Source organism: Amia ocellicauda, chromosome 11 (assembly GCF_036373705.1).
Source record: "Amia ocellicauda isolate fAmiCal2 chromosome 11, fAmiCal2.hap1, whole genome shotgun sequence".
NCBI lineage: Eukaryota > Metazoa > Chordata > Actinopteri > Amiiformes > Amiidae > Amia > Amia ocellicauda.
In genome coordinates this window covers 16,431,792-16,456,166 of record NC_089860.1, presented here as the reverse complement: position 1 = coordinate 16,456,166, position 24,375 = coordinate 16,431,792, and the positions used below count along the sequence as shown (strand labels likewise).

Here is a 24,375-nt window from a genome sequence, read left to right as displayed (position 1 = left end):
TGGCAAATCGACACCATCAAATATTTTGTTCTTTAGCTATCTGTGACAATTAATAATAAAATATACATTTAATAATTTAAGAAATAATCTTTGTTGTCATCCTCACCATATATGTGCATCATAATTTATACATTTCTTCATCGTTTATCATCAATGATGAATGCTAATACTCAACCTCTCCTTGTTTCTAGACAGTACAGTAATAGGTCTGCCCCTAATCAGCTTTTGCTCTTAAGAAATACAGATCTTCAGAAATGCACCCTAAAATGAACAAAGCATGTCTAGGTTAAACAGTTTCTCATAAGGTAAGGATCTGAAGTATGTAAGCAAATTTAATGAAATAGAATTATCTTTATAGTGAAAATCATGGATTTCTCAGGACAAGGTATCCAAAAGAGATGTAAACCGAGAGCTATAATGAGAACTGCATCTTCCATACACAAATGAAGCAAACAGTGTTTATCAGTATTTTATTTCTCAGCAAGAAATTTTATGGATCCACTTATAAATAACTGCATTTAAAATCCACAACTGTCTCCAAGTTATGATTTTAAACACAACGTTGCTCCTAAATCAAAATATTAGACTTCCACTCTTAAAGAAAATTAATTTTACAATTTACGGTGTAACATGAAAAACAAATCCTCAACAGGTAATACCAAAACTCAAAATTATTATACAGCATTTTATAATAAAATAGCATCTATTATTCTATATTGTACATGATCAGTGTTAGTAAATTGGTATCCCACTAATATCTGGAGAGGAAGAAATAAGACACCAATCCACAGAAACGCAATGGGGAGCAGCATGCATCTTTGAAAAGCCTGGTATGTCTGGAAGAGTCCAAGTGGGAATCTTGTTGGCCGTTAGAAGAGACAGATTTAAAATCCTTGCTCAGTCCCCTAAATTGCAGAGCACAGAAAAAAGAAAAAAAAACTACCCCACCTTGGTCTAAGTTGGCCTTGGTACCACTAAATGAGGTACAAGCGATTAAAACTACCAATAATGTCCACTTTCGCCAATCCAGATATACATTTATAATGCTTTTAAATATTGTACTGCTCCCCAACCTTTCCCTTGCACCTGTACGGTTTCTGTAAAGGCAGAACCAGAACTGGCTTAACTGCATCCTAGCCTTTGTCAGGATCGATAATTATAAACGCTTACATGACTTTGAACAAGGGAAATGTACGCACGCTGACTTACCTAGAGATTGTAAAACAAGGTTAAGGCTACAAAAAAAAAAGTCCTACTTGGTTGTTTAAAAAAAAAAAAAAAAAAAAATTCAATAAATTAAGAAATGGAAGCAATAAAAGGTCACATATGGACTAGAGGGAGTTCACTAAATAGGTTTGCTCTTTTGTGGAAAAAAAATGGCAGCATAAATGTGCAACCTCAGTGCTACCATCTCGCCCATGCCTCTCCAAACTGCAAGTCGGCCGTCTGATAAGAATGCCAGATAGCAGTATCAAGAGACATTCGTCCACCCCTAAATCTATTCACGTCAAATTAAGTTTATTTCACTTGTAGGTAACAGGATTCAAATTTGCTTTGTTGGACAGCAGCGATCATTTCTCACGAAACATCCACATCAAAGAGAACCAACCATACCTTTCCCTTACAGGTAATGTGTTCCAACTGAACATTTAATCCTTTTCCATTCACAATTGTAGACATTTACATTTGATGGAAAAAAAAAAAAAAATACAAATAAAAGTTTAGCATTCCATAAACAAGTTGACAGCAAGTGTTGGAAGGTTTTTATTTCAGATTTTCGATTACTAAATTGTCAAAACAAATTCAAATGCTTATTTAAATCAACTACACTGTAATTTTCAGTGTCAAAGCACACACACACACAAATTGGGATAGCATTAATAATATGGAGTGCTGTCAGAATCGGCAGATCTCAGGGGTAGCGCAATCTGGTGAACTCAACAAAGGAGAACCTGGTTCATCACATTGTAATTTAAACGCCTTATAACTGCTCCTATACTGGGACAAACTCGAAGGTTGTTTCACTTGAAACGGTGTTAAACCGTTCCGAAAGCACATGCACTCAAGCCTGTGAGGAGACCGTTTCACAGGCAGGAAATGATGTCACAGGATGTGCACCAATGACTCACCTAGAAATAGACTGCAGCCGATGACACACTCGACAGACGCAGATGGGCAAACGTGGAAGTTCCTACAGTGAGTCAGTAACACTGTTGCTCAGATTTTAGGTGGGTCCGCTCCAATTGAAAACACTTTAATCGTTGTATAGAACATAACCTTTTTTCGTCACTGTCTTTTTGTCCCAGGAATGCTATACTTCTCCCCCTTCCATTACATCTAACCAAAAAATGTTTTATAGTAAAAATGATGGAACCGATGTTAAAAAACAATGAAAACAAAAACAAACACTCACATTACATTCAGGAATCCATTCAGCAACCCTGGCATTCTTAAACATTAAGGCAGCATTTTCTAACCTATGGGCCCCCAGGACCTTCAGCACGGCCCACAGATCATCGAAAGCAGAACCGCACACTTGCCAAAGTACAGTTAGTAAGAAGAGTGATTAAGGACAGTATTGACTATAAAATGAACCAAGAACAGAAGTTTTATAGGCTCTCAAGCGGGCTGACAAGCTTGAACCAACACACAAGAGACATTCATCACGAAACCCTCCTATGTTCCGTATATTCAGTATTTGCGCATCTGAATCCGATCTAGTGGCTCAGCACAGCATGATGTTAAGTCTCAAACAGGTAAAAAAGTTTCAATGAAACACTGGTACTAACAGTCGCCAGCTGGCTCATCTCTCATACAGTGTATTACAAAGAAATTTTGTATTTAGCTGTAGTGCTTCTTGAATAATAAATGTGACGCAATACTGTCGGTTTGTTGTTAAAGCTATGGGTAGGGTGCAAATCGGTGGCGGGACCCGAGGCTAGTGTCTGCTGCGTTATAAGGAATGGTAATATTGTTTGTAAAGCCAGTCTCTATTCTATGTATAATCATCATTGCCACAGTTCATGGTCATGATTGGTTCGATCTTGAAAACATGTGGTTTGTGTTTGTCGTCGCTGTGAGACAGTCCAGAGATGTGGTCGGAGAAGACATCCCGGGGGCTGTGAGAACCGGGGCGCCCATCAGTCCTTCCTTGGCTTTCTGCTTCTGGGGGACCTTCTCAGAATATCGTCATCTTTCTTCTGGGGGAAAGAGGCACAGAAACCCATCAAGCTCAGACATGTTCATTGAGCAAAACATCAACAACGTCTCTCCTCATCGGCTCCAAGCGGACTTTGAATAGTCAAATGATTAAACTAACAAAAGACCAAAGATCAGACTCCCAGAGCGCCCCATCCCTCAGATAAGCTGACCTTTAAATATCATTCTGCTTATTTTGTTAAAATATACACATGTATATCAGTCTCGTTATTAGAATGTTCCCCACCTCATCACTTTTATCCCCATCTTCCTCCTTTTCTTCTTCAGCCACCTCTTCTTCTTGGCTCTCCTCTCCATCGCCTTTCTTCTCCTCTCCTGTCAGGTAAGACATTCATACAATGATACTCCTGACTGGAAGCCAAACACCATTATTTTTACTCCTGCCCATCCTACCTAACATTAAAGCTCACTTCTATGAATCCAACCAGGCTTAGGAAACTATAAATTCAAAGGTTAATTTGATATTCTCGATGATTACTACTTCCGCTCTCAAGAAAGTGCACAGATGTGGAGAAATACCTCTTCTTCCCCCTCCCAGTGCCAAAATGACTTATTTTATCCTTTGAAGGACACAATATACTTGTGCTGAGCTGGCCATTGAAATATCTCATCTTACCTTGTTTCTCCTCTTCCTCCTTGTCATCTTCCTCCTCTCCATTTTCCTTGTCTTCTTCCTCCTTCTCCTCCTCAGTCACATCAGGCTGAGGTTCATCGGTCTTTTTATACTGTGCATCCGACGTCTTTTTCTATTATGGGGGGGGGAAGAAGCAGCAGTCAGACCCTGGTTTTAACTACCATTTCCCATTCGATGAAAGGTTGGACATATTTTTCAAGGTTCATATAAATCCTCAGATCCTGGTTTGGAAAATATGGCAATTTGAGATTGCGCTGGTGTAGGAAACCAGAAGCAAAAAGAAAAATGGATTCCAGGATCCAGAATACAGGAGGAAACCCTCAGGAACCCGTAGAAGACAACATTACAAAGCCTCTCACCTTCCCAGAGCAGCAGAAGACGAAGAGCAGGAATACGGGCAGGGCCACGGTCAGGATGTACACCACCCAGAGCCAGGGCCGCTCCTCCGCCGCCGACATCATCTGAGTAACGAGACCAGGCTGTGGGAAGAAAAGCAGCAGAACCCGGTCAATTTGGGTCTTCACCAATGTAGTATCAATGGCCATGGTCAAAGAAAAGGTTAGCGAACAGCTGCAGCCCATTCTTCACTTGTGGACGAGACTTGTTTAACGTACATCAGGTGGTGTCAGAAGTGCGGCTGCATGGCGTGTCAGTTAAATGCAAGTCATTCATTAAGTTTACTGACAGGAGCTGATGCAGTGACCTTGAGTGTGAACAATCCATTGACCCAATCGGTCTTTTCTTTCAGCAGCTCTGTGCTCATTTGGAGTTATTTAAATCTCTCCACGACAAGGCAATTCTACCACTCAAGACACGATGCACGGCAAAAACATTTGTCAAACTGCCTAGGTAACTGAATAGCCCGTGGCATTGCATTATTAGTGTAGTTGTCTGTTTAAACCCTTTCAAATCCAGACTCATTAACTCTAGTCTGATTGAGGAATACACACTGGAAGTGATTTATTCTCTAAGAAACTCTTAAACAGAAAACTAGGAATATTAAATGATTTGTTAAATCATAATATATAAGCAAAGACTGCAGCTTTCCCCGAGAAATCATAAGCCACAGAAAGGGGCACTTATTCTGGCAATGGATTGAGAAAAACAGATGTTGGGCCTTTAAGCAAAGAATGCAAAACATTTGAGGAATTCACCTTGAGGTAAAAGGCATTTGTGTTGTAGGAATTTGATGAAAGGCAGCCAAAGCACCACTAATCCCTTGCAATATACAGGGCTGTCCAATAAAGCAGCTACTGCCACTAAATTAATCTTTGCTTGAAAGCACTCTAATGGAGAGCAGGGTGCCTTGCTTAACAAGAGAGGAGCAGTTTAAAATTATAGCAGGCACCTCCAGGGCTGCCTCGCCTCTACTGCAGCCGTCACTAATGGCAACCTAACGGTGCTCGGCTTCTGAGGGGTCAGTTATGTATTCTGAAGTTTAGTGTAAACTAGACCAAGCCTTTTCAGTGTCACATTCCAGTCACATGCTACACATGATGTTAATTGGTTTCAGCTTTTCAGACCTGCTTTCACTTACCAACATGCACATGCTGTTGGGAGAAGCTTCATGGTACTTTTACAAATATGTTTTTTAACAAATGCCAAATTTTATTCTAACTTGGAAGAAGAAATGTTAAACTTACTAATTGATAACAGATTAGCAAATGCTAGTTACACTTCCAGTATGCATTTAGGCCAACTTTCTGTTTTGTATTTGCACACTATCAGGTATGGACTGTTATCAGATATACTTCAATAACCTTAACACTTAACACTACTATAAACTATAAATGTAACCTAGACTGCGGAATACACAGCATAGAATGTCTCAAACATTCCATACTAATGAAGTTAAACTTTGAGGGGCAGGATATGCAGATTTCTTCCATCAGAGGAGACTTTAAATAAGTTTTAAATACTTTATGCAGTAGTAAAGAACAGGTCTGAGAGCGCTCACCTCTGCAGCTCCCTCCGCAGCCTTCTTCAGCCCCCAGCCATCCTTGGCCCACTGCTCCGCCACCGTGCGCTCCGAGCAGACCATGAAGTTATCAAAGAAGATGTCCGAGGACATGGACCACAGCTCCAGCCCCACAGCGCTGATGGCAGTCATACGGAAGGGGTGCAGATCTTCAAAGAAATCGGGGTTGGGGATTTTCCTCGGTTTCCACACTCCCTGCAGGGAAGGATAAGGAGCAAATAAGAGAATTAGATAAATGATTTCAAACACTATATAAATAATAATTAGTCAATCGATACATACACCGCTACTTCGATATAACGTGGTCATCAGGAGACAAAAACTCTTACCGTATTACAGGTGAAACTGCATTATATCAAACCTGCTTTGGCTTTTAGCATTTCCAGTATGAACAAACACCAATAATATTTTCTTGGAACTAACTAACTGCGGTAAATAAATATGTACTACAATGTATTACAATCTCCTTTTGTTTTTAAAACACTTATTTTATAAGCTTATTTAAAACATACAGTGTATTAACAGATACTAAACACTGCTAAATGCAACCATGTGGGCTCGGTTTCATCAATCGTTTGGTCTGCGTGTAATGCTTAGGAAAATGCAAAATTCACATACAATATTAGAAAACACTTAATTACAAATCCTTACAAATTGTTGGGTCACTTTCTCAACTATGTTATACAAAGACTGAAGTAATATGAACTGTTAACTATGTTTTACTTATAGAAAAGGTTAATATGAAGCTAAAAAGTAAACACATTTAGACCGTCAACGATATAACTAAAACTTGCAGACAAGACTACTGTTTATGCAATGAAGATCGGAGTGAAAGATGCTGTAAATATGCTTGGTGTTGCGTTTCAACTTTCAAAACCATTTTTGCTTTTGCATTATATCCAAATTCGCATTATATCAGGGTAGAATTTAATATTAAAAGCCTCATATTAAATGTGGGAACGCTGCATTAGAACATGCTCTGCACTTACAGTAGATCATTCCTCCTCTGATTAATTTACTGTAATAGAAAAATAGACGTAGGTTGTAGTGTGCAGGTTGTTACCTGGTAGTTAGGGTTGTCAATCATGGGCGGCTTCCATTTGCCCTTGTAGTTCGGATTGTCAATCATTGGACGCTGCCACGGCCCACAGCCAGGGGCGGTCTCACACTTAGCGTTGGGGATCTGAGGAGCTTCCCACTCACCATCCATATCCTCATCCCTACAGGACAATGGAGGAGTCAGAATCCTGTGCTTTAACAATGTTATACCTCAATCCCCACGTGCATTACATTTACAAAAAGAGTAAGTTTAACTAAATTGAACAAAGAATAAAACTAAAACATTTGACAAGGCAGTGGTAAACATACTTAATTAAAAACACTCATCTTAAGAAAGAGAAGTTTACAGATAGGATAGGAAATCGGTTACCAGTCCTCAGGCTTAATGGCGTCGGGGTCTGAGGTGTACTCCGGTTCGTCATCCAACCATCCCTCTGGTTTCACTGCCTCCTCATCAGCGATCTTGGCAGGGGCATCTTCATCCCTATCGAGGGCCAAACAGAGCGGACAATTAAAACAAACCAAAAAACACAGTCACATTTACACTGCAAACTGGGGTCAGTAGAAAATGCATATACTGAGGCCTGAGGCAGAAATTATAGTTAGGAAGGCTGACAGGAACGGTGCTCCCTCGACATCCTAGCGTTGGGCCGAGACACTCACCAGTCCTCAGGTTTGACTGCATCGGGGTCTTGAATCTTGGGCCTCTCGTCCCAGTCTTCAGGCTTCTGGTCATCAGGGTCCTCGATCTCAGCGGCGGGGTTGACGGCAGGGCTCATGTCAGTCAGGAGGTTCCCACTGTTGATAACGGTCTGGTCGATCAGGATCTCAAAGCTGTTGTCCGGGTTTAGCACTGGACAAAGCGGGGTGGGAGGGGTAGAGAATAAGTTAATTATATGAGGACAACAGTAAACGGTATGTCCTCTCCTCACCTCCTGTGTGACAGTGTCTCAGAAGGTGTTTGAATGTTACAGATGCTACCAACCAGTTCTGCGATTTGTAACTGTACTCAAGGGTGCAATTCTTGGATCGCCAAGTTATCAGAAGGGCCCCAGAAATTTCACGTAATGTTTAAAAAGAAATTCACAGTCACCAAAAAAAACCAGAGTTTCACAGAGAGAAGCATTTATTTTAAATTAAAATGACAGTTACTTAATACCTTTTAATAGTTCACCAACATTATCACCCTGATGCCAGAGGCACATTCAGAACTGAAACATTTTAACATTTATCCGTGCAATTGAACCCTTCCAAAAAAAAAAAACCCACGACCTTGTAAAGTTAGAAGTCACAATTGAAACTCTCACAACTCTCTTAAAGGGAGTGCTCCTAATCTCAGCTCGTTACCTGTATAAAAGACACCTGTCCACAGAAGCAATCAATCAATCAGATTCCAAACTCTCCACCATGGCCAAGACCAAAGAGCTGTCCAAGGATGTCAGGGACAAGATTGTAGACCTACACAAGGCTGGAATGGGCTACAAGACCATCACCAAGCAGCTTGGTGAGAAGGTGACAACAGTCGTTGCGATTATTCGCAAATGGAAGAAACCCAAGATAACTGTCAGTCTCCCTCGGTCTGGGGCTCCATGCAAGATCTCACCTCGTGGAGTTTCAATGATCATGATAACGGTGAGGAATCAGCCCAGAAAAACACGGGAGGATCTTGTTAATGATCTCAAGGCAGCTGGGACCATAGTCACCAAGAAAACAATTGGTAGCACACTACGCTGTGAAGGACTGAAATCCTGCAGCGCCCGCAAGGTCCCCCTGCTCAAGAAAGCACATGTACAGGCCCGTCTGAAGTTTGCCAATGAACATCTGAATGATTCAGAGGAGAACTGGGTGAAAGTGTTGTGGTCAGATGAGACCAAAATCGAGCTCTTTGGCATCAACTCAACTCGCTGTGTTTGGAGGAGGAGGAATGACCCCAAGAACACCATCCCCACCGTCAAACATGGAGGTGGAAACATTATGCTTTGGGGGTGTTTTTCTGCTAAGGGGACAGGACAACTGCACCGCATCAAAGGGACGATGGACGGGGCCATGTACCGTCAAATCTTGGGTGAGAACCTCCTTCCCTCAGCCAGGGCATTGAAAATGGGTCGTGGATGGGTATTCCAGCATGACAATGACCCAAAACACACAGCCAAGGCAACAAAGGAGTGGCTCAAGAAGAAGCACATTAAGGTCCTGGAGTGGCCTAGCCAGTCTCCAGACCTTAATCCCATAGAAAATCTGTGGAGGGAGCTGAAGGTTCGAGTTGCCAAACGTCAGCCTCGAAACCTTAATGACTTGGAGAGGATCTGCAAAGAGGAGTGGGACAAAATCCCTCCTGAGATGTGTGCAAACCTGGTGGCCAACTACAAGAAACGTCTGACCTCTGTGATTGCCAACAAGGGTTTTGCCACCAAGTACTAAGTCGAAGGGGTCAAATACTTATTTCCCTCATTAACATGCAAATCAATTTATAACTTTTTTGAAATGTGTTTTTCTGGATTTGTTTGTTGTTATTCGGTCTCTCACTGTTAAAATACACCTACAATTAAAATTATAGACTGATCATTTCTTTGTCAGTGGGCAAACGTACAAAATCAGCAGGGGATCAAATACTTTTTTCCCCTCACTGTATGCAGCTGTGGCTTCAGTAACAAAATTAAGGCAGGGTAGCCTACACCCTGGACTGGACCCCAGGCCATCGCAACAGCACAGACACACACGACCACAGGGCAACGTAGAGTAGCCAGTCAACCTTAGCAGCACGGCTTTGGGACACTGAAAGAAACCAGGAGAAAACCCATGCAGGCACGAGTAGGACACGCAAACTCCATACAGGCAGACACCCACGGTCGAGTCCCAGGATCAGTGAGGCAGCAGTGCTAACCACCGCACCGTCCAATGCGTTTCTGCTGTGTGAAAATGTATTAAATCAACACAGACAGCGAGAATGTATGCAAAATATAAGCAAAATAAATTGGCTAACAAACACGCGTGACGGGTCGAGTGACCTGGTTTGTAAGCGCCCTTTCGTTCATGGCCATAACAGGAGTTTAAACAGGCCTTACCCAAGGTGTAGAGGTGGGTCTTCTTGTCGGTGTAGTAAGTGCGGAGGTCGGCATCAGGCTTCTTGGCGTGTTTCTCTTCGTACTCTCCGGTTTTGGGGTTTTTATGACGGAAGATGAAGTGCAGCTTGTAATCCTCCCCGCATTTGTCTGGCCCAAACATGATCGTGTATGGGGTCTTATCCACAAACTCATCCTGCACACAGCAAATTAACAGCAGAAAAAGGAAAGTTCATGCTTTGAGTTCCTGCCCTGACATCATTCCCTAAACTGTGTTTTTTTTTTTTTTTACCATCACTGAATTACTACATTTATTGCTGAAGCAATGAAAAGCAAAGCACGGGTCTTGAATCCCCATGAACCACATATTCAGTCCTTCAGTCCAATTATACTGTGCAGGATCCATCAGCAGGACTAGTGGAAATCCAGTCCAGCTTCTCAAGTCTACCCTATTTCAGCAATAACGAACTAAATGGCAGGTGCTAAGATTTCCATTAGAGCATTCAGCTTTCGCTTCTCTCTAAATCACAACCCGTCGACTGTGGCATGATCCCATTTACTGAAAGACATTAATTAGCGGCTTGTTGTGCCAACTGTCTGTCTGATTAAAAAAGCAGATGTACCAAAACAGATTAACAAGAGTGAAATCAATCCTAATTATTTAACAAATGCACCAGGAAGGCGTGCTTCTTTCTCGGACTGACCAAAACAATTGTCCACTTCGCATGCACAAATCCCACAAACTCAGCTATTAATGTACTTGGGCAAACATTTTAAAGAAGCACTTGAACATTAAAAGTCGCAGACTACACAGCAATCCATGACAGATTAGTTTAAAAGTACGGTCATTCAAGACTAAGCATTAATACACCAAGAGCACTGATTAGTTAGGGGAATGTTTTCTAATATAGATAAACATGCCAGATCTTAAATTCTCAAAATGCTGGCTGGTTTTTGAAATGGGATTTGATTAAGTCGCTGGAGATACAACTCTGGTATTATTTCTTTAAAAAAAATGTAGAATTAAATTCAAATTATGTCATGAGAAAACAAAGCGTTTTTAAATCTTCATAATAGTAGAAAGACAAGAACCAAATGTTTACTGAACAAAGACTGACCAAGTTCAGATCAGGTGTTTGGGAGAGGAGCTTCACATAGGCCCCCCCACAGTCGATTCCAGTCTGGAAATTCACCTCGTACCTAGCAACAGACGAGAGAAGAGACATGATCATTTATTTCTTGGCAGACGCCCTTTTCCAGGGCAACCTACAGGATACACAATCATTACAAAAGTGCAGCAATACATCTGTCACCAACCCCTTAGTTACCACCTATCAAAACCAACAAAAGCTGCAGGGAAAATACATACATGCAAAGCAATACTAATCACAAATCTGAGCAAATACTCAAATTCACTCGGTGGCCCTTTAGTCTAGAATATTTCAAACAGAACTTCCTATAAAAACAGACAAAGCAGCAGTTCCAGAAGTCAGACAAAGGATAAGGTAGCGTTTTCCTCATGTGAGCAATGACTACACTTCCTCAGGACAGCAGCTGTGCTCTACAGCAGACAGGCAAACTCACTATGTACACCAAGCTTTGATAGTATTGTGTTGACAATGTTTTGCAAGCCCTGTCATCTAGAAGTTAATTTGCAGCGGACACTTACTGAACAATGAGGGGCTTGGTGTCAAAAACAAAAGTTTTCCGGAGTTTGGCAGAGATGGCGTGGTGTTTGGCGCGAGACTTCAGAACCAGACCTTTATCTCCCAGGAGTTTCGTATCTTGCATTTCTTCCACCTCCCATTGCCCTTTGAAAAACAGAATTCTCCTTTATCCAAAGTACATCTCAATAAATACATAAATAAAAATAAAGAAGGCTGGTACCAAACTCCAGTCAAAAGGATGGAGGCAAACACTGGTTTTGTAAAAAATGATTATACCCAACATTTTCCTCAGATCAGGCCACATAATTCTTGGAAAACAAAGGAAATACTTACAGCAAAAGTGTGTGAATTTGGTGATCTCCCTTCTTGGGTTTTCACCCAATGCAAACAAAATCTGAATTTAAGCTAGAGGTTCATTCACATACACCCACCTTTTCTTATGAACAAAAAGTAAAATATACAGATGTTAATCCAAAAGTGAGGCTTACCATCATACTTGGCAATCTCTTCATCAATGCCTTCCTTCTTTGCTTTTGACAGAACCCACCTGAAATAATGAGCAAGTTTACTTAACAAAAGCATACGAATAAAGACTGAAATACCCCAACCTAACACACCAATGCTGAACTAAATATAAACCATTATTTTAAGGTATGTTAAGATATTTCAACGTGATTTAAATCTTAGCTCCTGACCAGATGAAACAACTCACCCATCGAGTGTTCCTTCATCAAAGGAGTCGGCAAAGTAAAAATCACCCGATGGAATAGGAGGTTGGTAGGTCACCTAGAAGAGGAGATGAACAATTATGATGATAAACATCATTCATAATCTTCCCTTCAGAGAAGTTACCAGAAAACAAGGCACAATGTTATCTATCATCCAAGTATAGCAATGACAGTCTTGCTCTGTTACTAGGCCAATATTAATAATAGCAGAATATCTTGAGTTTTTAATGTACTCTACCTATACTTCAAGAATAGCGAGAGCACAACATTTCCTTAAAAACAACATTGAAATATAACCCTAAAACTTTGCGTCACAGTATACACTGATGTATAATATGAACTACAATCAAGGGACCAGAAAGAAAATTAAAAGCTTAAGAGAAATTATTGAGTAGAAAAAGGGAAACTGCTGAACCTTTTGAGTTCCTGCTCACTTATTCTGTTCATTGTGGAATTCAGTAAGATGCCCAAGGCCTTAACTGTTTGGGATCAATAATTTTCAGTGTAACTGCTTTTCAGCCCAAGACAAGGCTTTAAGTGGTGCAACCTGCATCTTGAAATGCTTTAGACATCATTTACACTTTTTTTTTAATGGGAGGAAAGGCAACTTACAATCGTGTCAAAGCTGGCTCAGCACCATCAGTTCAATTTTTTGATGAGCCATGAATAAACATTGATACATGAACAGAAACATATCCTGTTTAGCTGCGTTTTGCATTTTTATCATGATGCTTTTCTAACTCTGACCCATAAAATCAAGCGATGAATGCAATCACTGCTGCACAGTCTCAAGGACACAACTTCCCTGATCACAAACCGCAACTTAAGTCACCATCTTTTCTTACTTCCTCAATGGTCATCCCTGAAGACCCCCCACCCACCGCTCCTGAGTGACTCACCTTGGGAACTGGAGGGGTGCTCGGGGCCGCCTCCTCTCCCTCTACAGCCTCGTTAATATCATCCTCCAACTCGATGTCCGCATCCTCGACGTCGACATCATCTTGGGCCAGGGCCACCGCGCAGCCCAGGGCCAGCAGCAACACACACATCCTCCATTTGAGCTCCATAGTCTGGGGGGAAAGGAGGGGAGAGCTATGAGAAGACAGGAGAGAGGAGGAGCAGCTCAGCACAGAGAGAGAAATGGAGCACCCTGCCCCGCTTCTGCCTCACCTCACAGCAGATACTGAATCAAAACCATTGAGAACTCTTGGCTTCTGACCAAACCTGTCTATTTGGGGAGCAGCACCCAAACCCAAACCCAAACTCCTCCTCTGGGCCAGTGCAGCAGCACAATATTGACAAACCCTCCACCCCTGACAAGCTGGAGCACAATTTGGCGTTCTTGATAAACAGACAATGTTATTATCTCTGGCCCCCACGAGCTCTGGTCTCCATGGTAACAGAGTCCCTGGGATCTGCAGGCTCAGCCCGTTTCCCTAATGAGATTAAAGCCCAACGAGATTACCATCTAAACACACTGGCCTCACCTCCCTCCCTAATTACGCCAGCCAGGCCGGGTGTATACAAGGAACCTCAAGGAACGAGGCAACAGATAACAGCAGGCCTGTTATACTACACAGATGTTTAAGCACTGCCTGGCTTTAGCTGCAGGTTTACACTAAACAAGAGATAATGATGTAGACAAGCATTCGGGTGAAATAAACAGTGTAACGTTATAAACCACGTTTCATTGACTTTTTACAAATTAAGATTTGAAAAACTCAATTAAACTCCTAGCGAAGAAAGTTTAATCACTTGTAATGTGCAAAAATTGCTTTTGGGGTTTCCTTCAATCTTCAGGCAGCGGATTTTTAAGTGTTATTTTCCGAGCCATTCCTATTTGCTTGGGGACAGTATCAATCAATACTTATTAAACAGACCTAGTACCCTTTGTGCACACACTCCCCATAAACGAAAAAGATACAGCCCATCAGATGATAAAGCATCTCCAAAGAGGAAGGTTTTCAGAAACACAGTAGAAAAATAAAAAGCTTTCATGTTTAAATTAATCAGAGGTAATTTCAGGCCCTGAAGGTATAGCAGCAGAAGGTACTGCAGCCATGTACATATTTTATAATATCTGTCATTACGGCATATTGCATGCATCTTTAATGGGTCTCTTACTCAGAAAAAAATCATGCCAGGCATTGTTTGTGGACACACGGCTACATTAATGGACTGGCGTTATATTTACTTGACGAAACCCATATCCCTTCAGTTTAAACATAGCTGATAATATCTGTGGTCAGTGGATCTTCTCTTCCTACACAGAATCCCAAATTCTAATTCTGCTCAAGAACATCCAGAATGAATCCAAACAATAACTGTATTCAAGGGCCAGCTCCAGGCTGCAACTGTTTTGCAGATGTACAATTTTCCATAACAGATAAGGCCACTATCCTCTGGGACCACACCCTGATAGCCAAGAACAGGACTCTTAACTAAAGAGAAGTTCTGTAGAAGGAAATCATTTTTTAGACAAAGCACTGAAGCACAAACAAATACTTCAAATACTTTTCAGTGCTTGTAGTAAAAGTGCAATTGATTAAAAACAAAACATATACAGAGGCAAAAGAGTTCAGCTCAATGACAGCGAGGTGAGTATTTCCCATTACTGACAAAGCAACGTGTTCCCCAGTGGCAGGTGTTTGCTTCAGTTTACAGCCTGCTAGCTATTAATTATGCTAAAATGAAATCCCCAGAGTGGGATTACAGAATGATTTTGGCAATTTTACTACACCACATTTTGAAAACAAACAGCCACGGGCTACTGAGCCAAAGGAAAGAAGGCAACTGGGAAACTTTTTTTCCACACGCAGCCGCAAATGAACAATGAACACCATAACCAGTTGGAGATGCTGTGCTTTAATTATTTATTATTTTGTTCCCATCATTCTACAGTTGTTGTTGAGCACTTCCTATCACCATCTCAATGATGTGACACAGACAAGAAAGCCACCCGAGGACACACAACTGCAGAATAATAATGCACAGGCCTGGTTATAAAGCTGACAGCTGCAGGTGGGCCTCTTCCATTTACCCAAATAATCAAGGCCCTGGTCTCTAGTCACAGCTTACCATGCAAATTTCAGCAGCAGTGGATGACCAGAAAGGGGTGAGTGTCTGTAGCCATCAGTATGATTGTCCTCCAACATATGCTGTTTCTTTCTATCTTAAAACACAGATGGTTTGAGGTTTATGGAGTATTTTTTGTGCTGCATAAAAGTGGCGAGTGGCCCACTTGAGAAATTGTGGTTTTCCCTGAAGAAACGACATTCAGGGTACCTAAGTGGCATGTATGAACACGGCAAAAAAAAAAAAAAAAAAAAAAAGAGTCTCAAAATCAATGTGTGGGAAGAGTATTGAGGCAGATGCCACCCACTTTGACAAAATCTACTATACCAGAGTCCTAATATTATCTTGCCACAGAACCTGAGGAACACAAAACACAACCAAAGTGCAGACTATAATTGTCAACTCAGCCCACACATGCAATAAAAAGAGTTCAAAGGAAAAACATTTTTTATTATAGAAAGGAAAATGATGGTTGTGTAAATTGAAGTCATATCCATCAATATCTAAAATGACACTTCCTCAAAATTACTGTTATTATCCCCATTTTCAGATCTTAATATGCAAATACATTCTCTACTCTCTTACAATGCCTTGAAGTGTTAATGCCAATTAAATATTTCTATGATGCAAATTTTGTGAAATCGTGCATCATAATCTTGGTCACTTAATTGCCATCAATCCTGTTTTATTGGATTTATTTAACCCACATTCCAAGCACAGCTGCATTTTAAATGTAGCTTATATGCAAGACTGACTGAAAAAGAAAGTTAATAAATAGAAAGCTCTTTTAAACATGCTGCTCAACTGGTAAAACATTTCTTACAATGATCTCGGCAATGTGTCCCTTCCCTAACTAGTACTGCAGCACTGGAGTGGAAAAACTGGTCTGACTTACTGGTAAGACAGGCAGGTCGAGTCGCATCGGATAATAACCAACGTTTATATTGTACAGCTATATATGCAGATGTGTATATATTACATACAGCAAAGATCACATTTCAGATGAACAGGCTAAACTTAACCTGACCGTGTGTAACAAACATGGGCAGAATAGCGATCTACACATCATCGCATATCCATCCTGCAATGCACAGCCCCCTGCCATGAAATATCTCCACATGCAAATGGTGCAGTGACTTCCATGTCTGAAACCCAGTCCATGTGATCACAATGGGCCTAAGTGCGCGGATCTGACACTACAGGGTTTCTGTCTACCCACCCCACGCCCCCTGGCTCAATAAGAACATAAAAACGTATATTAAACAATATATACAAAGCATCTTTTTAATTAAAAGACCGTTCGGTGTTGCACTGGACACTAAAATCTCACAGCAGGAAAGAACAAGTATTGGTTGATAAAAAAAAATAGGCTGTCAAAGATTAGCCTTTCGGTTTCATACATTGGGCCTTAAAATAGAAATTATCCACATATGCACGTTTCGATTTAATCCCAAACTGCGTGTGTGCAGTGTGTGTATATATATATATATATATATATATACACACACACACCAGTTTCGATTTACTGTATCTGTTAGGCCTATTAGATTTCTTATAAAAACGGACACAATCGTTTCAATGGTATTTTGAAATCAGCTATATCATGGTCGACCCCTGTAAAATACAGACATAAGATATCGATTATGAAATAATACCTATGCACGCCAAACACGATGCCCAGTCCCCGCAGTCAATCCTAATCTATATTAGCGCAATAACGTGCGTTTGTGCTCATAAAGGGGACGAATAATCCGACACGAAATGACAAGGGCTGCTAGTGCGCGCAGGACCGACAGCACAGTCCAAACTCGGCGACACTTCGCGTCCTGCGTGTCCTTTTAAGCTCATTTTTTTGCCTGTAATTGTATTACTGGAGAATAAAAGCACCCGTTTACACGTCTTTTTCGGGATGAACGTCGCTATTCGCTGCGTTACTCACCTCCAGCGCTGAGATGTATCCACCTGGAACTACAGCCCGATCACGTGTGAGCAGCGACCAAGAACTCTGACACCGTGGCCCCGCCCCCGGCCTTCCCTGATTGGGCGCGCTGCTGAAACTGTCCCCGCCTTCCGTAGCGTCGTGGCCTGTGATAGATTGACGGAACTGTCGATCTCAGAGGACGGCCTACGCCTCCGACCTGCAGCTTCGTGGACGGCTGTGATTGGCCAGCGCGCAGGAGGAAGTGAGCGCTGATAGGCCCTGCCGCTGCTTGTGGCGCAATTAGAAACAGGAAGTAGGGGGAAGAGACGGATTTGTATCGTGGTAACAGGTTGTCATGCGGAGCGACGAACTGGTCCCATTACATTTCAGAAAGAAAACGCTGCTAATCAAAGTGATTTCACTATGAATACTCATTTGCTCTTTGATTTACACGTACTTTCTACATTTATTTCACTGCCCTTTTTCAAGACAGATTGATATCCGTTTGTAGCCTAACCGTCCAAAGCTATATCACAATACATGACATAGCTCTGAAGGTATTAAAATTCACATGCCATTTCCTGATCATTACAATGTGCCTTTTATCTGCCTGTATGTAAGATGTACAAGCTTGTTTCCAGGTATTGGTTGTGAATTGCATGAAGAAAGACGATGAAACCAGTGTTTCACATTCAATTAGAATGGCCTAGCTGCATCTCAAGGGTTGCTATTTTTTGTAGATGCTAATCTAACATTTGAGAGCAAGGCCCATACAAGCAGCCATTAAACCAAATGACCTCCATCACCTCACAGTCACGTGAGATCAGACCTGTCTTTCTTGAAAGGGTCTGACACTGAATGCAAAGTGAATCAGTCGAGCAATGGTTAACCAGGATTCACAAATAAACACTAAATAGATGCATGGTCCACCACACTTTCTCCCCTTTCAGTAATACTACATGAAGCAATGTAACCACAATAACAGCTTTCATATATTCCAAAAATACCATTTGATTTAAATAAATGATTTTTGTTTCTTCTCAAAAAGCAAGTCAGGTTTAACATCAGGCCTAAACACTCTGTAATACAATTAAATGTAGTTGAATGGCGTTCCTACTCTATGTTTTGCATTATTTTTAAAGTGACAAAACAAATGTTTAACATTAGATTAATGGTTAGAGGTCTTCCCAGGCTATGTCTAATATGGAAATAATTACACCGATCTGATGTAGGCATTAAGTGAATTTGTTTTATATAGCCAGACAATACAGCCGGCCCTTTATGCCTAATCTCTCTCCTCCAGGATCCCAATGAACCATCTATGAAAATAAAACTAGCTCTGTAATAATGTGTCACCAGTATGTCAATAATGGCCTGGGGTTATACTAAAACTATGGCAAGAGCAGAGGGAGTATTGCTGCTGTGGTCAGCGATGCCTGAACAGTTCTCTCTCTGAGATGCAATTCAGGGCGACCACAGAGAAAATAGACGCTACTCTGACAAGAGTCCACGTAGAGGTGAAAATGGAGAAAACAGGGAGAGGCAAGGGACTGCAAATAAAGAGCATGAAGGGGAAATTTGAAACACAGCAATGGTCTGCCAGTACACGCCTTCCAAGTCATGCATAGAGTTCAGTTGGTGAGCAATTTTAATGATCTACAGCGATGGAGAATAAGCTTTCCTTTCACATTTTAGGTAAACCAGCAAATAACATGTTGAGGTGGCTTGCATGATTAAGAAACCCACTCTTTGTAATTGTTCGACCCCCAGAAATGTGCAAAACAGCAGAAGTACTCTATCAATGATTTCAATTTGTTTTTATTACAATTCACAAATTTGATAGAAGATAACATGAAATATAGATTATCTAAATGATACAAAATACAACACACAATATAATAGCAATGCATTCCAGTGCATCTCAGATAAAGAGGTTGTGGGAAATAAAATGCACACCTTGATTCCCCTGCCCATACCAATCTTCATTTTCTCTCATGCGGATCACTCAGACTTAAGGCCTTCAAGGACATTAAATTGAGCACCAGTGCAAAATATTATTTGAAGGGAAAACTAACAAGATTTATTATAGGAACTGAGTTTAATAAACTGGAAGAAAAAAAAAAGATATATAGTAACATTTGAAGGAAATCCGGCTTAAAAACATATATGTATATATATATATATATATATATATATATATATATATTACTATATATTTACTCTATATGCAATAATATTGGTTTAATTTAGGGCCTTTAAAACTGAGCAATGCAGAAACGCCAGATAGGTGGCAAGTCAAATCAAACTGTGCACTGGTCAGGAGAGAGTTCACAGACCGAAACTGAAATCAAACAAAAATCAAGATAGCCCAACTGGAATTCTAGGACATATTAATGAACAAGATCCGTTGTTATTGTTCTAATTGGATTTCTGAAAGGATGGACCATCTGCATTTTCAAGTACCAAACAAACATTTTCATAACTTTTTAAAACCAAAAAAGCATTCATTCACACTGATAAAATGAGTGGATTGGAAAATGAAAGTTATGAAGAGATTTTTTTTTTTTTTTTTTAAACAATAATCCATTTAAAAAGTAGCCTTTTGGCTTCAAGTTCATGAGGTCAAAACCTTTAGTGATTAACGTTCCTATAGTTTAATATCAATTAATAATAATTGAAAATAATAAATTACATCATAATGAAAAATAATAATAAATCTAGTAAAAATAAAATGCAGTTAAACATTTACATATACATTTAGTTCCATAGAAAAATGTCCATTGTGGTGACCTAATTTATTGTTACAGAGCAGACTGTCCATCTTGATTTTACTATTCTCTTCTGATTAAGGTTCAGTGTGTATGCATTTGTTTGGGTTCAATGTCCTAATGCCAGAAGTCAGGCATCCCCTTATATTTGTGAAGTTCAGCGGTCAGAATAATTAATTCTCTCTCTTAAAAATAAAAAAAGAGGAAAAGACAAGAGATAGTCTCTACACTCTGGATGGGATGCAACAAACGCGACCGTAAAGCTCAATGAATAGAAAAAAACATTGACCCCATTTTTTATAAAGGCAAATGGAATGAAGCGTGTTTCACTGGAATAAAGGCAGAAATAAGTGACTGTGAGGGGCTGTGAAACAAGAATTCTATACCATTTTATTCTTGTTTTTCATGTTTTAATAATAGTTTTGTGACATCTGGGTCATGTTTTGTCTTCTGTCGCTCACCGATAATCTGTTACATCTATCCAGTGTGTGGAGACTTTTTATTTAAAAACTTTATGTGCAATGCCTTTTCCAGTATTACATTCAAAGAGACATGGTTGTACGGTTTCTTGCCTTTAGTTGAAAAAATAAACCTGATATATAAATGTCGTACAGCATGAACAACATAGGAAACTCAACAGTTTATGAAACTACCAATGTAGTTGGTGTGATGATAACAAATGTGGTTTGTATACTTTGTGTTGAACAAAAGCTGAAGCAGTAAATCAGACAGATCACCTTTTGGAGAGCTTGTTTGTTTTTTCATCAAATATTGTAAAAATATTGGTTGAAAACCCTCTTTTATTATTAAAATGCCAGTGCTTTTGGGTTTTATGTCATATTATTTGTTTCTATCTGGAGATTCTCTAGACCTGAAGTATACTGTTAAGCCTAATAATTGACCTACCCAAGATTATTCAATCGCAACATATAATCTATCAGATATCCTTGTCTGATTACTTATTCAGCGAACCAAACAAACTTTGGTGTAAAAACATAATATTTACGTAAATAATTCTCCTGCTGGGGGAAAATCATTTCTTGCCATGCCTGTGAACTTGAATGCTTAAATCAGACTGAAAGTAGTTTGTTATAGGTTGCTTAACTTGTACCCAAATCTCAAACTCCATGGCTCCTGCCACACACAACAAGATTAAAACAAAACTGAAGTTTTTATCTCATTTAATCTCAGTTAGGAACAGCTTTCAACCACCAAGGCATTTTATTTCAGTTTATTAGCATTTTAATATCTGTGGGGACCATCTCGATCTACAGATATATATAAAGAAGGATAGCAGAGTGATGAGAGATGTTCAGGTGCTGATGTAAATCTTTGATGTCATAAAAAATTGCAATGACTGTGAAGAGTCAAATCATATCATAAATGAGATTTAAAAAAAGTTTCATTAATGCTTAATTTTGAGTGTCACACATCAGCGTTTAAATGATAATCCACAAATTAATCAATTGACTTTCTATACAGTCCATTTTATTTTGCCATAAAATGCAGACTGTCCATCTTAGCCTTCAGTGTTATTCACCAGATATGACGCGTCTCCTCACTTCTGACTTGCACATTGTAAAGAGTCATAATGGGATTATCGATTAAGCCCTTTTTATGACACTCAGAGTAAAGTACATTCTAGTACTTCTGCCTTTGATGCCATACATTTTCCAGTGGTCCCTCACATGCAATCAGTGTAGAAAGCACTGTCTGTTTTCAGATTGAAGCAACGGCTCATAGAAGCTCTAAACCTCTAAAGTCATCAAGGATATCCGTGGCTTTTGCTGTAAACAAAGATCTCAGTGGAAATTAGAGATGTTTCATAATCTGTCTGGAGCCATGTCATCGTGGGATGGTCTACACTAGTTCATGCAGCTCTGAGTTCATGTCATATTAAGGCAAATTCCTAACAGATAGAAGACAGCATTCACAATGTTTTCATAACCAATGAAACCCTCTGTGAGGCAACAGACGAGTAGCATAGTTAACAACGGTCTTCCAAAAGGGCTTTTTAACTCATCATATGTGAAAGGCTGCTGATTGGAGAACAAAACTCCTTAAAAGGGCTCAATTTGTCTACATGTTATCTGGCAGTGAGGGAGTTTAGGTTAAAAATCTTTAAAGGTTTATTTTTTTTTGTGTTTTTTTTTGTAGAAAATCTTATAAATAAACTATAATTTGGCAAAACAAACAAACAAAAAATGCAACAGCACTTTCTTCTTAAATGATTTGACATAATTTAACGATTAAAAGTCTATTTTCTAAAGCTGATGCAATCAATTCTTAGTCAGTGGGTAACCGTGGTTACACTGTATATCGTAATAGTCTGAAGCAGCATTTTATTTATTTATTCTTTTTAATGGGCAAGACAATCCAGCAAGCCCATCAGTATAACCAGTGTAATTACAATTAATCTGAACATAAACCTATATACATATAATTACAGTTGATAAAATACAGTTTCTTCTTTCTTGTGTCTTCGTTCACAAGTCTGGCAGGTCCTCGTGGATTTCGCTGGCAGTCCCAACTTACCCTGCTGCGTCAGCTTTTGGCCAGCGGGGGGAGCACTCACATCACACTTGAGATACTACGGACTGAAGACTCGACTCGAGCACCTGCTAAGGCTCCCGAACTCCATGGATCGGTCAGAGAACGCTGGAGGTATTGCGGCTGGTGTCACTCGGCTTTTTTAATGAATATCTGCAAGAAGAAAAAGGCACGGGGTGATAAAATCCAGTCACAAGACTGTTTTCGGAATTCCAAAAGTAAGAAATTCTCCAATCGTGTGAGGCTCATCTCAAACTGTAAATATGACTGTTAGAGTAATATCATTTCCTGCCAAAGCTATTCAATCAGTAACCAGAATGGCGTGCATTCACATTTCTCATGGATATAAATTATTCTTAAAATAGAATCCTACCCGAAAATGAGCCAACTGGCCCCATCCCGTTAATAAATAATCGCAAGTCAGTCCAGATTCCAGACACAAGCCTGCGAGTAAACCCCATTACAGTGAGCGACGCAGAAAAGTCAAACACAGCAGCAGCAGCGTCTTACATCTAAAATTCAGTCCCCAGCCTCTGAGATTGTATTCACGGATCTAGTCTGATTCCTCTACGATGATCGATAACTACTGCTACTTCCCTGACAGAGACAGAAGAGACGGATGGACGAGACACAGAGACGTACTTCGCTGAGGATGACCCAGACAGGCGAGTCTGTCAGCACCGACAGACGGATGGCCTCCAAGGGTCCAAAGGTGGTGTCCACTTCGCCCTCAGCGATGCCGTTCAGGAACGTGCCTGCGAGACACAGACTGCAATTAACCAGGGTGACCTACTGTTCTCCACATCATGACTGAGTGGCAGAATAAATAAGATGTGGTCCTTCCTCTCTTGGTGCTCAGTGGGTGAGAGCTGGGTTGCTTGGCCAGGTCAGAAGGTCTTTCTCAGACAAAATCACATACTAGTTGTTTATGTAGCGGAGGGCCTTGCTCTTCTACAATGTCACAGCCATTCTGCGTATCCTCATTAAATGTGTAGTTTAGGTACATTAGCGACTGTGAACTTGACCCTGTTTTCTTAATAAAAGCATTAATGAGGAACACCACATATTTGCAATTTTGAGTCACAACCATCACAAGACCAGACATTAATAAACAACTCTGTGGTGCCCTCAAGTCAGATTGGTAAGACCTTCACAGAGCACAGAATTATGTGCACAGATATAATGGCCATCTCATAATTATCCCATCGCTTTATTTTACAATCCTGACAAATATTGGTGGCATAATGTCTGAGCAATTTATTATCAGAATAAAAACAGACAAGACCTCATGCAATATAAAATGGGTGATGCAGAGGTTCCATAATCTGTCTATTCGCAAACAGAGATAACTGATTTCACAAACTGTTAATGGAGTAAAATAAGCTGCATTTCAATTTTCATTCGGTATCAGTCCGTGTACAGTCCCTGATAAATTATATTGATAGATGTCGCGAGTCCTGATAAGCAGTTAATACTGTTATGGGCCCACAGACGGGAAAATCAGGTAAAGGCATGGTCACACTGTCTTCCAGATTAAAATGTGTCCTTGAAAACTTGAAGTTGGAGGGGAGAGAGACTAAAGCTGCATGAAAATGCCTTTTAAAAGGTAAGATAAAGTGGGAAGTGTTACTATTTATATGCCAAGACCAATTGCATTGAAAACAGACGGCCACAAATCAGAACTCAAGAATGTGAAATCAAGGGCTCCGGCAAA

General features: G+C 40.3%; 2 protein-coding genes across 4 annotated transcripts in view; both read right to left on the bottom strand.

The window, feature by feature from the left end:
- Positions 1–455: 455 nt before the first annotated feature.
- On the bottom strand, positions 456–17,468 carry canx (calnexin). Of its 3 annotated transcripts, none has more exons than XM_066716696.1 (15): positions 17,362–17,468; positions 13,247–13,417; positions 12,332–12,405; positions 12,108–12,166; positions 11,622–11,763; positions 11,071–11,152; positions 9,956–10,148; positions 7,554–7,743; positions 7,261–7,374; positions 6,895–7,051; positions 5,811–6,026; positions 4,213–4,332; positions 3,836–3,965; positions 3,446–3,534; positions 456–3,200 (listed from the first exon to the last, which is right to left on the bottom strand). In XM_066716696.1, the coding sequence occupies exons 2-15, from the start codon at positions 13,412–13,414 to the stop codon at positions 3,141–3,143; spliced, it is 1,794 nt and encodes a 597-aa protein (XP_066572793.1). In that variant the 5' UTR covers positions 13,415–13,417; positions 17,362–17,468; the 3' UTR covers positions 456–3,140. The 3 variants fall into 3 exon arrangements, with proteins under 3 accessions (XP_066572793.1, XP_066572791.1, XP_066572792.1); XM_066716694.1 differs by lacking the exon at positions 17,362–17,468 and adding an exon at positions 15,426–15,501; XM_066716695.1 differs by lacking the exon at positions 17,362–17,468 and adding an exon at positions 15,426–15,501 and having other exon boundaries at positions 456–3,197.
- A 1,677-nt stretch (positions 17,469–19,145) lies between these two features.
- Positions 19,146–24,375, bottom strand: part of mgat4b (alpha-1,3-mannosyl-glycoprotein 4-beta-N-acetylglucosaminyltransferase B) — a 94,602-nt gene continuing 89,372 nt past the window's right edge. Inside the window, exons 14-15 of the mRNA XM_066716691.1 lie at positions 23,304–23,416; positions 19,146–22,814 (exon numbers count right to left, since the gene is read on the bottom strand). Coding sequence (XP_066572788.1) covers positions 22,791–22,814; positions 23,304–23,416 — 137 coding nt within the window. The 3' untranslated portion in view covers positions 19,146–22,790. The remainder of the gene's footprint in view (positions 22,815–23,303; positions 23,417–24,375) is intronic.